Genomic DNA, 14,984 nt, shown 5'->3' with positions numbered 1-14,984 from the left:
CTTGTGTCTTTATGCTTTACGAACCATCGAAGATTTCTGCTATGTCCATCTGTCGGGTTACTTGAAAGCTTCTCTAGACTCGATGGCCTAAATATAAAACTATCGATAAACATAAGCTTTATCTTCTTGAACACCTGCTCTCCTTCCTCGTTTTTTATGCCTCCTAGCGGCACATCGACTTTTACGTTGAAGCTGATGTACTTCTCTGAGTTCTCCGCGATACAGCCTTTGTCTTGTGTATTGTATTTCTCTCCTTGTTCTCTGATAAACGGATGCGCATCGTAACTGCTTAGATTGTGGAAGATAAAAGGGATGTGCTTGTGGATCTTACAATTCCGGTTGCAGTTGTTGGGCACCGCACCTCCGTAGAGACCTGTGTAGTGACAGTGGTCTCGAACCTTGCGATTTATTCCAGGGTCGTCGAATGGATTCATACAGATGTGGCATAATAAAGTCCAGAGGCGTTCTTCTCGGCCTTTCATTGCCTGAGTGGTCGTTTCAACCCCTGACTTTGCGTTTTCTCGACGGTTGCACAGCGCGACGAAACACTTCAAGAGACGATGTATTACCACGGTGGTTGGTGTTTGAATGGTCGGAGGAAACCACCGTTTCCATAAGACCTCTAAAAAACGACCAGCGGAGGTCGAATATTTGGCCACGGTCAAAAATTCGTTGAACCCTCGTTTTGAATAATTTGTAAAATATTTTAAAGAATGAAAACAAAAAAGAATGAACAGAATGAATTAGAGTTGGAACGAAAGAGTTGTGTTTAGTTTTTTACTTGTGCGAGTATAGTTCTAATTGAAGAAAGAAGTATATGGAATAAAATATTAGCATGTCTTTACGTTGGGTTTTTTTGGTAAGTTTTGTATACCTTTTTACCTTCGTACAAAGGTATTTTCTACCTTTCACAGAATAAGTTGTTCTGCAAAATACCAATGTTATTTTACCGACGACCTGCACCGCCTCATCACAGCGCCTCTTTCAACCCGGTTCCATGTGGCACTTCGGTCAAGTACCCCGTTGTCCCATTCTAAGGTGCCAGGAAGGAGCGTGAATGTATTATTAATGGATTTATCGGATATAGCGAAGTTCGACTGTCACTTCAAAAGGGAGACACCACCGGATCATGAAAGCAACGGCCAAAATGACCGCCGACCTCACGTAGCAGGGCCAAAAAACGAAGGCCGGGTCATATCCGTGTTCCCGATTCGCTGGCAAAAATGGTAGCAAGGACTGTGAGGGCCAGACGGTATGAACTTTTTTAGCATTATATTGCATCAAAATACGTTGTTAGGCAATTTTATTTCCTTTCTCTGCCTTTAACATTAGAAAAACAATTTCTCTACTTTCTCTAGCCCCCACTTCAAAAAAAGTTCATCTTATTCTGTTTATAAGATGTTGAAAATTTGTAATTTAACATTTATTAAAGTGAAATTCAAAATAATAAAGCTAATAAAAAGCCACCTTTTCTCGTGTTTACAGCATGCTTCCTTCTCGAAAGCTGCCATTTTGTGATAATTTTTTTTTCGGATTAAACTAAGTTTGACGTCATCTCCCGGATGGCAAAAAAAGGTCTCCTGAACATGTTGCCGTAAAACGATAACTCGGAGGACAAAGAAGAAGAGTAATTATTGCAACTAAGATTAATTTTGTTAATAATTATAAAATGTGTTTTCGTGCTATGATTTTTTGCAATGAGAATAAGAGAAGTAACGCTGGAAAGCATTCCTTCGCCAGTCTTCCATAAGGCAAGAAACAACGAGCTGCGTTTACTCATTAACTTAGTCGATACGCTTTCACCAGAATTTTTTTTATCAACGGTGGCAAAAAAGGCTTTGGCAATTCTAAATCTCTGTCCACTTGTCTTTGCATTAGGCCATGTGCCAATTCTGGTATAGGTGCTCGCACTTCTTCTGTGTGTTGCGTCTAAAACTTTTCTAATATATTGTGGTACACTAGGCAGGGTTTTTAAGGGATTTTATTTTGTTCTGCGCGCATTGTTGTTTCTTCTTTCTTTTTTCTTTTTGTTTTCTTTCTTTCTTTCTTATAATAATCTATTTTAATTTATTTTTCGTTTCGAGTTTCATTCTCACATCAAAGAACGCAATAGGCCCTAAGATTAAGGCTGCTTGAACTGTTATTATAATAAGCCCAGGGTTGTGTTTTAGCTTGCACCCGTCCTCTATATGTTTACTTCCGCATGGTTGTGATTATTAAAGGGATCCTGAGGTACTTTTACAAGTTGGACTTACCTGAAAGATTTTCATACAAAATTCCCAATGACATATTCACTTTTTGTTAAAAGTTCACGAACCCTAGATATCGTTTTTTAAATGTTTGTTTTTCATGGCGCCTTGATGGCCGCTTCGATCTTCTTGTTCGTTAAAAATTTCACACTAGCTCCAGTCTTTTTTAGTGGCACGTGACCCTATTACGTAGTATTTTAGTAGCGCTCACAAAAATAATGACTTTTACTCACTATTATTAATGACTTTCATAGCCAAAAACAATTAATATACCGTCACAACAAAGTTAAAAAAAATCCAACGTATTTTCCACATCGATCTCTGTGCGAATGATTTGTTTTTGTTTTTTTTAAAAATAATTCAACATGATATTCTAGCGGTCTAAGCAATAACACAAAAAATAATATAATTAGCAGCAGGTGTGTGCATGATTTCTTTTATTTCAAATTTAAAAGAATTTATTTTAACAAACAGGTTGTAAAAATTACTGATCTATAACCTGTCGACCTGGGCGGGTATGATGCTTAAGTGAGTATTGCCAACCTTGTTCTCAACAATCTTTGGGGACGAGGTTGCCTAAGTTACTCAGTAGATTGATATATTTTTAAAAAAAATATTAAAAAATCAATTAAAAAGAATACTGCTTTAATTCATCCCATGATACAGTAAGAGGCAGAATTTATTGTCTAATTAAAGTTTGTTTTTATGATATTCTTCCAATATGTAGCGCAAACATCAATGTAGTCTAGTAAACTAAACTCATCATTTTTCCCTTTTGCGATAGCAGGCTAAAATAAGCAGGGTTTCAAAAGTAGGACAGACATCGAAGCACGAAAGCAGAAAAGAGAGACAGGTCTCCTGTCTAACATCAATGCTACTCTTCACCTCCATGATTAGACCTTTTAAAAGCATACATCATACATTAATGTACAACAAGACCCTCATAATTCACCATTTTTAGCATCAACAAATAACTGCTGTTGCTATATTCGGACTTATTAGAATACTGTGGTCGCTTCTAAATTTTTAAACTTAACAAAACACAAAAAATGTTTTAGCTACCTCCTAAATAAAAAATATTATTTTTACCGGAGAAAAGCAAAGAAAAATAAGAAATAAAATAATAATAGTTAATTGCGTAAATATTAAAGTTCAACGCAGAAAAACCACATTTTATGAAATATATTTTAGCGTTTTCTGCAATGATTTAATCAAACTACATTGGTGACAAACTGTTTTTAATGATGCAGTTGAAGCGTAAAAATTGTTTTTTGCTAAGAGTTAGTTGTTCATGCATTCCCATAGGAGGCAACCGAACTATGTATGCTGTGGAAAAACAAATACTTTTTTCTGTTGTTATATCTTCGGCTATTTTTTACACATCTGATCGCACAAGGCCTAGGGACTTTTTATGTGCGATCTTACCACGTCAAATAATTGCCAACGCAAAGGTACATCTTTTAAAAATATGTCAGTAATTATCTCGGCAAATGCGAGTGTCCTCTTAAATTACAAAGGTTGTAACCACCCTTAATCCTATTCGTGCTGGAGGGGGAGGGGTGCTTGAGGGAGAGAGGTGATGCAGCCCCCTCTCCCTCCCCCCTTTAACTTTTTCTATAACTTTTTATGGGCTTATAGTCACACCTTGGTATTTTGTTACTTATATTTGCCTTCCAAAATATATCCTTTTGAAATAAAAACCATACACAAATGCGTGACATGTTGAATGATCAGTAACTTTCACAACCTGCGTCTCAAGTAAAGTCCTTTGAAATAAAAATCATGCACAACTTGCGTCTTAAATAAAAAGTCCTTTGAAATAATAATCATGCACATTTTATTTTTCGTTTGGTTGCTCAGCTATGTGAGAACATATGCAGAATTATTTCTATTTTTTTTTAAAAAAATAATTGCTCGTAAAGAACTTTATGCAGAATTATTTTAATTTTTTTTTTTAAAAAAATAATTGTTCGTAGAGAGCTTTTGTTTCACTTTGCTGCGCGAAGTTATATGTTCTGGCTATGCAGTCAGTACTAATTAAAGCGCTACTGAAATAATACGTAACAGGGTCACGTGCCACTAAAAAAGAGTGGAGCTAGAATGAAAATTTTTAACGAAGAAGAAGGTCGAAGATAATCAAGATGTCAGTCGAGCCACAAGAAAAATAAATATTTAAAAAGCTATGTCTGGAGTTACATGAAGTTTTTTAAAAAAGTAAATATATTATTTAGCATTCCTCATGCAAATCTTTCAGATGAGTCCAACTTGTAAAAGTACCTTGGGATCCCTTTAATCCTGCCAATAGTCTATCCATAGAATGAAGTTTTCTACTAATCTTCTAAATTAAAAACGCTTTCCGAGTCTAACTCTTCTATAACCAACAGAAACTGTTAGGGATCACAGTGCCACAATTAATGTGGGGGGAGCAGGGGGAGGGGCAAGGATAGGCTATGAAAGAGTAAAATAAAATGTTGCCTGCCATGGTTTGCTATGATAACCATAAATAGCTTCTTTGTTACTTTAAAATATACTTCCCGGCAACGCGACCCGTCTCTGTGGTGGGCATTTCTGTAAGATTCTACACAAGTCGGAAAGAGCCAATCTCGTTCTCAGGGCATCGGAATAGCGAAAAAGGCCACGGTTCACTACTAAGCTATTGCTTCCACTTCCATTCTCATCCTTATACCAGCTTTCCAAGCTAGAGTTTGATTGACTATCAGGTTTTGTAGACTTTTTACTGGCCAAAACTTCAAAACTAAGAAAGCCTACAACTTTTTCACAGGAGCTCGGTTTTAACAAGGAGAGTAAAAAACAAGTGTTTACTTATCTTTAGTATATACCTGTTAAAAACTCATCTTCAGTGTATACCCGTTACAATATTAAAAAAAAAACGTTTTGTATATATAAAAACCTAGGCCACAGCAGAGTCAGCGAAATTACCATCTGGAAGTTGACGTCACAAGCCCTTCTGCGAAGGGATTTATTTACAATTGGGACACAAGATGGCGACTGGCACGAAGCTTTACCTCCAGCTAATATTTTACAACTTTAACGACAAATATCTTGCGAACAAATCGAAAAAAGTATAAAAGCATTTTTTTCGTAATTAGTACAATATTTTGATTTGATTTTCGATTACTTTTTTTAAAGTGGGAGGTAAGCTTTAAAGGCTCGTAATCACCCTGTAGGTAATTTTTTTAAGGTGCCTATTTTATTGTAAAAATTGAAAGATATGCATGAGAATACATTATCCTTTTAAAGCGAAGCACAATAATAATGGTGGGTAATGGTTGTGGGGAGATAACAAATGTATAATATTTTTTGTCATTCTCTATCTATCTATCTATCTATCTATCTATCTATCTATCTTCATTCCTACCTATTCCCCAAAAAATTTTCCATAAATAGTCTACGCATACTGAACGCGTTGTATTTACTCATTCCAATAGAAATACGTTGTTTCTATCAATTTGTGTTATTATTCTGGAACCCAAAGCAATTAAATGATCCAAATGTCTTAGCAGCAAAGAGAAGGGGACTAAGACACTGAAAAGAAATGGTGTTTTCTTCTGCGGTGTATTAGAAAATAATGATGTATTTATTCATACACTAAGCGTCAGGTGTTTGAGAGATGCCCTGAGTGTCAGGGCCTTCGACATGCCCTGTGCGTCAGGCACATGCTAATTACTGGTGTTTTTATTGAGATGCCCTGAGTGTTAGGTGCAACGACATGCCCTGAGTGCCAGGTGCATGTTTCTTATTTAGTTGCTGCTGATTGAGATGTCCTGAGCATCAGGCGCACCTCAATGAGCATCAGAAAATATGGTGAACACATCTATACACGCCCTGAACTGTAAGATAAATCTGAAGAACTGTTGCAGTGTGGGGTGTTAGGTTTTTATATGCAACCATTAATAATCAAGGCCTGGGTAGGGCCCAGTTCCTTTACAGGCAAGTGAGACTAGTATCCCTGGCAACCTTTGAGATCAGGTCTTAGGTAGAAATCACCCCCACTGTGCAAGGTTCTACATGACATTCTCAATGACTAAGGTAAACCTAATATATACTAACCACAATGCCAAGGAACTGTACTTCTGCCACCAGAATTAACATGAGCAAAACTACCAGTTTATCTCCATTATGATAATTAACTGGGATAGTGTAAGTGATTTCAATTCTTTATCAGTCTTTTCCATTTTAATTCAGTCAAGTTGATGCAAGTGGGTACATTGTATGATTATAAAATAATCCAAGGTTTGTATTTCCTGGTTGCTATGCCTTCTCTGCCAATAACCTCCTCTTTTTTTCAAGTCACTTAATCTGGATGTCTGAACAATATTGTGTCTTTTGTGTTTGGAAATGGATAGTGTACAGAATGTGTGGACCGATCATTGTTAATCTTTCTGCCACACCCAATCTGCTTGACTTTCACCAAATTATTCTCTGTTTGATTGTCTTGTCCAACTGCTGGTGTTATCAGCTAACATTTGATTCATTACTATATTGAGTTGTTTTTCAAAACTTTGTCCCTGACTAATTGATTTATTCTTAGAATCATCTGGAACAGTAAACTCTTTACCAGCTTTAGAATTCTGTACTGTGACACCCTCATATAATTCCTGCCATAAGGTACAAAAATAATTTTGTAATTTTTGGCCAATCACTGCACCAGGACATCACCGTTTGTTTGAATCTTGTTAAAGTTGCTATCATCTTGCTAAATATTTACGGATGTAATAATTTTTCAGGATTTCCCAGTTCATCTCCTATCCACATTTCCATCACTTTATTTATGACTGACGCTGGTTGTGATGAGGTAACATGATCTATTTAGGTTTTCTATTTTGACTTGATTAATACCTTTTCATGTATCTTGGATCTTCCTCTGCCAGAGCAAGTGCAATGCATTTATTGTCCTTGTCATAATCTGTGACAATACTCCAAGCTCACACCTCTTCAACATATTGATCATAAGGCTTTGTTATGCTGTTAAACACTGGTGGGTTCTTGTATGCGCTCACCTGTGCTACCAATGTTTTATTGATAGAATATATTACAGCAAACCCAACCACCTAATACAAAATCTAAATATTTAAAGCATTAAACAAAAAGTAGGGGGTAGCCAACAATCTTTTCTATGTTATTCATAGTTTTATTTAGCTAGCTATGTATTAAAACTAGAACAAGAATGTGTCTTCATTTATTCTGTATATGCTGTCATTTTCCTGCCTATAAAAATATAATTCAAACATTTCATAAAGGTTGAATGCATGATTCATTTTAAAGCTGTGCAAAGAGATAGATAGATGTGCATATTTTACATGGCTAGCCTCACAAATATCGAGGGATATACCCTGTCTATTATTTCCAGGAGGGGTCATGGCTTAGATGGAGAGTCCTAGAGTATTAAATGCTCATTTTGAGCTACGGAGACCCAATTAGTACGGCCCGCGCTCTACTAAACATCTCTTGGCAACATCCAATGGCCCACACAGTGTACCATTTCCCCAATTTCCCTCACATGGCTTGGGGTCACCCAGGGCTATGGTAACATTCACTCGCCCATGTAAAATCGTCGTAAAGAGGAATCGAACCCCAGTCTCACGCACAGAGTAAGAGAGCTATAACCACTAATCTACAGCGCCATTATCAAGATTGTTGCTATTTGCAAGACAAACAACACTACTTATATCGGTAAATCTAAGTATCCACAATTTGTAGAGACTCAGTAGACTTGCCCCGAACATTATTGTGAATCTCTTCAGACTATCATTAAAGGTCAGATTTACACCTGTTAAACCGTCAAAACTGTCAAAGCCACAAGTGGTGCTATTCGTGGCCAGGCTTGATTATAGAAAAGGATACACAATACATACAGCCATCTCCTTTGATGTGGCATAGCCATGAAAAGCTAGCTTCATTACTGTTTATATATTATTTAACATATTGCTTTTTTTTTAGCGTCATAACTTGTCACTTGTTCTTTGGTTAATTTTAAAGATGGCAACTAAAGTTTCATATAAATGTTCGTATCCAGAATGTGAATGGGCTTTTGAAAGTAATTACAAGCTTCAGCGTCACCTGCAAAGTCATGGCAATGAAAAACCTTTCCTTTGCGAGTTATGTAACAAAGCATTCTCCTACCGGTATAATTTAAACAGCCATCTAAGAATTCATGAGAAAAAAGCTCGTGAAAAAACTTTAAATGGTATAACACAACTGAGAGATGCTATATCTTCTCATCTCTATTCAATAAAATGCACAAAGAAAAATTGTGCACAGTCATTTGAAACTAAAGAAGAATTACAGGATCACATTAAAAATCATGAATTGAAGTATCATTGTTCTTATGAAAATTGTTCCAAAAGGTTTAAAAAGCCTTCACTGTTAAAATTACATGAAGGAACACATAACAAAGAACTTCCATTTAAGTGTACATTTGAAAATTGTAATAAAGCATATGTTAATCACCAACGCCTGAAGCGACATACGTTAACACATGAAAACAAAAAGCAGTATCAGTGTAAACTGGAAAGTTGTGGTAAAAGTTTTAATCGTGTGCAGTATTTAAAAGCCCATATGCGAATTCATGACAAAAAAAGTTTTTCATGCCCTGTAGCTAATTGCGAGAGATCATTTGTTTGTGCTGAAACATTAAAAGTTCACTTACAGCGGCATGTTAATTTCCGTCCTTTTAAGTGTGACCTTGCTGATTGTGATAAATCTTATCTCACTCTAGCAAATTTAAAGGCACATAAGAAACTGCACCTGTCGGGAAAGTTGATAAAAAATAAGCAACTAATCTATGGAGATAAACTTTGTAACAAAGGGGACGGTGTTATCAAAAGTGTATCTGTTAATGATTTTCTAAACTCTAAACTTTTTGAAGCAACATGTCCAGGTAACATGAGTATTTCCTCTTGCCAAATATTAACCCAAGAAGATCTTGTTACATCAACACTTGGAGAGCTGGTCTGCAACCAATACATAGACACAAAAGATCCAGATCGAATGCCACATTTGACTGGAGAAGAAACTGCCATGACGTTAGCACAAACTTACACTGATGCGTCTTCTTTAAATCAACCACATGATAGCTTGATTGTTTCTGATATAGAGGATATACAGTTTCAAGAGGAGTTTGTGTCAAGCATATATACACCAGCTGTTCATGATTTTGGAGTATTTGCATCAGGTCATGATTATGAAGAATCGAGCATGTCTGCCGTAGAAAAGGAACAGGCTGTCTTTTTACCACCAAACATTGGCAAATTAAATGACTTAGATAATGATATCAAAGTGTCAGATAATGAAATAGACACTTTTGAATCATCAATGGAATTAAGTACAGGTCATTTAGTAATACATGGTGGATACTTTGGTTCTTCTTCATGCATGCCTGATCATATCTATTCAAACAGAAATTTAGAGTCAAATAGTACAGTTAATCTTCAAGATATTCACTAATTATTTGAATGTTTATGCAAATTCTTTACAAATTCGCAAAATTTATGCTTGTAACACCTGCACGATTTGAAAAAAAAAATAAAAAAACAGGATTCTATATTATGTACAATAAGGGGGTTTTTATGTTTATTTTGACATGAGTAGAGTATGTTTTATTTGCCAAACATCATGCACAAAAAAGAACATTAATTTTTTTTTTTTTTAATTTTTATTTTAATTATACCTTTCTCTATCTACTAGGTCGTGTTCCAAAAAGATGCTTTCAAAAAATTCTAAACCATCGATTTGGTCTCTCAAAAATGAGCATTAGTGTAAGAATGATTTTATCTTGATGCTTTTTGGTTGGTTTTGTTTGTTTTTTCTCCTTTTGTGTTTTGATTATGTAAATAAAAGATTAGAAACTATATATACTGTGTAAGGCTTTATAATACCAATATAGTTTGTGGTTTATAGATAAGTTAATATCTTTAAAAACTATAAAACAATTTGAAGAAACCTTGCAAGTTGTGGAATTGTGCTCGACAGATTTCAAAATAAAAAATAAACGAGACGATCTTTTTCGAAATAAACAAATCTTTTATCTTTTGTCTTGCATATGTTTTGATATTGGAATCTCTTCTAAAAATTGTTTGTTATTTAAGTTACACATTAACCTTATTTAGACTACGAGGAGAAGTAAAAAAGCCCCCACCTAATCTTTTTGTAGTAACTTCTGAACCATACCGTTTTAGGGGTTAAAATCTGTTGACTTTTTATCCTTAAGCTTCAGGACAAACAAAAAATTATCCTTAAATAACACTGAAAGTCAAATTTTAGCTTTTTTAGGTGCTTACAAAGTAATTTTTGCACAAAAAATTTTTCAAGACCTTTTTGTATCCTAAAGATTATGTTCCACCGCTTGTTCCACAGCCGTTTCTCAGTTTTCGAGAATATGTAGTGACGTCATTCAAATCTTTTTTATCTCAATCGTTTTCCAATGTAGTAAAAGAAACAACAACATCTTCTTGCCACTCTTGCAAGGCTGAATTAGTCCTTAAACCTTTTAAGAGACTTGGCCTGGATAGGGTTAAGGAAAAGAGTGAATAACTTATTTTTCAATTAAAAGTCAAAATAGTGCAAATGATGCTTAGGACTTCCTAAGATTTCTTAAAATATCTATATAGCATGTTTTGTATAACTAGCAGTCATAAAAAATAAGAGCAATGCTGGTCACGGTAACATGTGCATCAACAGATGCAGTGTATTCTCTCGAAGTATCACCAGACATTGAATTGGAAAACTTCAAAGTTCTCGTTCAAGTTGAAAGTAGTACGATGGATGTGAAAGATATGGTGTTTTTTCATAATGGTAAAATTTTAATAGGCGAAAAGAAAACTTTGACGGAACTAGGGGTTGTAAATAATGATGTGTTGCTCTTTGGACCGTTACCACAGACATCCATTTCAAATACGTCTCATCCACCAAGATTAGGACAACCTGTATCCACAGCTCAAAATCTTCCACAAAGAGGAGTTGGTAAGTGATTGGGCTTTTATTTACATGTTAGACAGGAAAACTTTTTTTGAAATATACAATAAAATTAGAGAATGAAGATTTTTTTAGTAAAATACTGACTATATAATGTTTTTAAAAAAGCGTTTTGTTTTATCTGTTTGTGGAAATCGTTAATCTGTATTATTTTTGTCCCATTGAACAGAACGCTCCACTTTGGTAATAATATTATTTTTTTTCAAAGGCGGCATTAACTGGGGTTCAGTGCAATTACCTGCAGCAAGTGGCTCAACACAACAACAACCTGCAACTGTCCCAAGACAGCAACCAAGTCAGGAGAATTCAGAAACAATCCGTTTAATTTTTTTAAGTGACCCGCATCAACTGGCTTTATTGAAAGAGAGAAATCCTCGCCTTGCTGAAGTTATAAATAATGCTGATCAATTTCGAAAGGTTGGTATGTTGTGAAAATTTTGATAGAAAGAAGTAAACATATCATACCTCTAATTTTCTTAATGAAAGTTTTGTTTTTGATGTGTAATGATTTTTCGCTTATAATCACCCACATTCCGATCTCTAACTGCATCAATATATACGACGATCCTGTATCATGACTGCTTCTGTAGAGTGATATATGTTTGCGACTTACTTTGTTCATAGAGGTAGAAATAGATCCATGCTTTGTTAAAATAGTGAAGCATCTAATGGTTTAGTGGAGATATTGTCACTACGTATTTCTCATGATAAGTGAAAAGAAAACTTTTTGCATAGCTTTGATATAAATATTGGTACTATTTCTATTAGGTGTTGGCTGAACAAAGGCAGGAACGACAAGAACAGGAGAGACAACGTATCAGACTTCTTGCAGCAGACCCATTTGATTTAGAAGCACAACGAAAAATTGAAGAAGAAATAAGAATGGAAAATGTCAACCAAAATATGCATACAGCGATGGAGTATAATCCAGAAGCTTTTGCTGAGGTAAGAGACTATCATCTTGTACACGCGTTTGTGCATTGCTTTCTCCACTATGAGAAATAATGCACTTTTAAAACATACACCTCAGTTAAGACACTGTGTATTTTGACTGGTTGTTATTTTCAGGTGTATATGTTATATATAAATTGTAAGGTGAATGGTTATCCTGTGAAAGCATTTGTAGATTCAGGCGCGCAAATGACAATCATGAGTAAAGCTTGTGCGGAAAGGTATGTGCATTAAACGTTCAGCAGTTTTTTGTTTTCTTAACTATTTATTAAATTTTATAATAATTATTTCTTCTTTTCTTCTTACACGTTATTACAGATTATCTATAGTTATAACAAAAATGATAATACAGAGGACTGCATACACAGCTAAATTTAGCTTACAATATTCTTAGGTTGCTTCATTTGAAATAATTTTGCATTAACCTAACAGTGTCAGTATGTAGATAAAAAACTGTTGGAATGTTTTATTGTATTATAGAAGCATCTATTTCGAATCATTTAGGTGTAACATCACAAGGTTGATTGATCACCGGTGGCAAGGTATGGCGGTGGGTGTAGGCACCCAAAAAATCATAGGGCGTGTACATATGGGACAAATGCAAATTGAGGATGTTTTTCTTTCTACTTCGTTTACAATACTTGAAAATCAACCAATGGACCTGTTGTTAGGTTTGGACATGTTGAAAAGACATCAGGTTGGTAATGGTTTTGTATTCATCATCATATTATTCGAAGATACGCCAATAAGCATATAACTTTAAGCTTTTCATCTGCAGATAGCGATGATGAATACATTTCTGGTTATGTTTTGGTATTTTTATTCTCGCTAAGGATTTAACTTCGCTTTTCTCGCTAAAAAAATGTTGAGGAAATAATTGCATCAAAATTCGCAAAAAATTGTTTAGGAAACTATAATTTTCTTCCGGTTCGATTAAGAATTGTACTGTGTCTGTCTTTATAGTGCTGTATAGACTTAAAAAGGAATGCTCTCCTGATTGGTACAACTGAAACAGAGACAAAATTTTTAAACGAAGCGGACTTACCAGAATGTGCCCGTTTAAATCGCAAACGGACTGCACCTCCTGAAGAAGGTAATGCGTCCTCGTCTAGTGCTCAAGAAGAAGAAGATAGACGACTAGCAGAAGCTTTAGCAAATTCTCAAAAAGACATGGAAAGTTAGCTGTATATATTTTTATAGAACTATTTATTTTCTACAATTACTGTTGGAGAAATTTGTTAATATTAACAACTGTTTTTAAATATAGTCGAATTAATAATTTTACCTTGTTCGCTTTAGCTAAACCAGTTATTAATGGAGTGTATATTTGAGAATTTAACCGTGGAAATTTAAAAATAGAAAATAGAAAGAATAAATAAAAAGCTACCGTGAAATGGGCTAGCGTTAATTTGGGGCCGATGAAATGACCATTATTAGTAAATAATCTGAAATCTGAAACTTTTTTTTTATTTTTTGTCCCAAAATATGTTTCTACAATGAAAATTTCCGTGTGGAATTTTTTTTAATCTCAAACAACAATTTTGAAAAAACTTATAAATTAGTAACAACAGATTTTGTTTTTAGCACAGTTTTCAGTCTCCTGTACATATTTTTTCATATAATAAAAGAAAAAATAGCCGCTTAGTGTTTTCATCTACCAATATACCTTTTATTGTTCCTGATAGAACATGCAAATTTGTCATGCTCAAATGCTGTTCGGAAATATTCCGTAAGAAAAAAAACGTTTGAGTTCGAATGAAGAATAAAAAATTTTGGTGGAAACTCATAAGGGTCCGTTACATGTAGCACAATTTGCAATGAATAGTATACAAAGGTTTTTAAACATGCACAAATTTTAAATTTAAACTGAATTTGCGCGCTCGCTTTAAATAATTTTTGTCCTTACATATCTTGTAATATCAAATTTACTATAGATTCGCTCTTTTATATTATCGCTAAAACCCGAAGTGAAACTCACGCCGGCGCAATTTTCGGTCTATTGTTATTATTAATGAATATTTTGCAGAGAATTAACATTTCAAAATAATAGAGTTCTACTGTGATGATCAAAATGTGTCCTCTGAGTGAGTTTACTTCGGTCATTTGTGTTTGGTGAAAAGAATAGCAATACGTCTCTCCATCACAAGTGAGAAGTTGTAATGCCGTCAAAACGGCAGTCCCCAGAGCTTCAGATTTTACGGTATGTTGATTCGTAAAAGTTAGTTTAATAATGTCTGATGTTTATCTATATTATAATACTGGTAGCTTAGCTGCGCAATAGCGAGAAGCACGCAATGCGGTATAAAAAGGACGGGCGAACCCGTTGTTTTTCAAAGGGATAACGACTAGTATAATGTAAATTTATTATGGGTTTGCGAACAATTTTCTGATTTTTTTCATGCTTGACACAGTGTATCCTTTATAAAATAAAATTTTCATAATAAGACGACATTTTATTTTTTAAGGATCTCAAATCTTGACTATACGCAACAATATAAAAGTGGATATCCAAGATAAACCAGATGTTATGAAAACCAAACATGAATTGTTTTACTTTCATTATTAAGCAAATCTGACATACGATGTCAGTAAAATCAATAAACATGCACTTCAGATGACATAAAAAAGCAGAGGGAACTTTCTCGTTAGTTTTGAAAGATGACGTATGAATCCATTCTACTCCAATATTTTTAACTTTGCTGTACAGATTTACATTACATTTTATCCTTTCTAAAGTCCACACCCTTTCTTAATTCACTAAATTTTGTATTCTGGATTTCGCGCGTTTAA

General features: G+C 34.7%; 2 protein-coding genes across 3 annotated transcripts; both read left to right on the top strand.

Moving 5' to 3' along the window:
- The first annotated feature begins 894 nt into the window (after positions 1 to 894).
- On the top strand, positions 895 to 9,943 carry LOC130641493 (zinc finger protein ZXDC-like). Of its 2 annotated transcripts, none has more exons than XM_057448305.1 (2): positions 895 to 7,065; positions 8,211 to 9,943. In XM_057448305.1, the coding sequence occupies exons 1-2, from the start codon at positions 7,042 to 7,044 to the stop codon at positions 9,714 to 9,716; spliced, it is 1,530 nt and encodes a 509-aa protein (XP_057304288.1). In that variant the 5' UTR covers positions 895 to 7,041; the 3' UTR covers positions 9,717 to 9,943. The 2 variants fall into 2 exon arrangements, with proteins under 2 accessions (XP_057304288.1, XP_057304289.1); XM_057448306.1 differs by having other exon boundaries at positions 897 to 1,252.
- On the top strand, positions 9,730 to 13,833 carry LOC130641494 (protein DDI1 homolog 2-like). Its single transcript, XM_057448308.1, has 7 exons — positions 9,730 to 10,027; positions 10,901 to 11,231; positions 11,452 to 11,660; positions 12,012 to 12,188; positions 12,312 to 12,415; positions 12,699 to 12,891; positions 13,158 to 13,833. The coding sequence occupies exons 2-7, from the start codon at positions 10,919 to 10,921 to the stop codon at positions 13,374 to 13,376; spliced, it is 1,215 nt and encodes a 404-aa protein (XP_057304291.1). The 5' UTR covers positions 9,730 to 10,027; positions 10,901 to 10,918; the 3' UTR covers positions 13,377 to 13,833.
- The last annotated feature ends 1,151 nt before the right edge of the window (positions 13,834 to 14,984 follow it).

This window comes from Hydractinia symbiolongicarpus, chromosome 4 (genome assembly GCF_029227915.1).
Source record: "Hydractinia symbiolongicarpus strain clone_291-10 chromosome 4, HSymV2.1, whole genome shotgun sequence".
NCBI lineage: Eukaryota > Metazoa > Cnidaria > Hydrozoa > Anthoathecata > Hydractiniidae > Hydractinia > Hydractinia symbiolongicarpus.
The sequence above is the reverse complement of the archived record's forward strand: the minus strand, read 5'-3'. Positions and strand labels throughout refer to the sequence as shown.

Coding starts and splice junctions, on each gene's coding strand:
- LOC130641493 (XM_057448305.1), top strand. CDS start 7,042: ATGACTGACGCTGGTTGTGATGAG. Junction 7,066..8,210: donor CTGACGCTGGTTGTGATGAG/GTAACATGATCT, acceptor CTTTTTTTTTAG/CGTCATAACTTGTCACTTGT.
- LOC130641494 (XM_057448308.1), top strand. CDS start 10,919: ATGCTGGTCACGGTAACATGTGCATCAACAGATGCAGTGTATTCTCTC. Junction 12,189..12,311: donor ATCCAGAAGCTTTTGCTGAG/GTAAGAGACTAT, acceptor TGTTATTTTCAG/GTGTATATGTTATATATAAA. Junction 12,416..12,698: donor AGTAAAGCTTGTGCGGAAAG/GTATGTGCATTA, acceptor CGAATCATTTAG/GTGTAACATCACAAGGTTGA.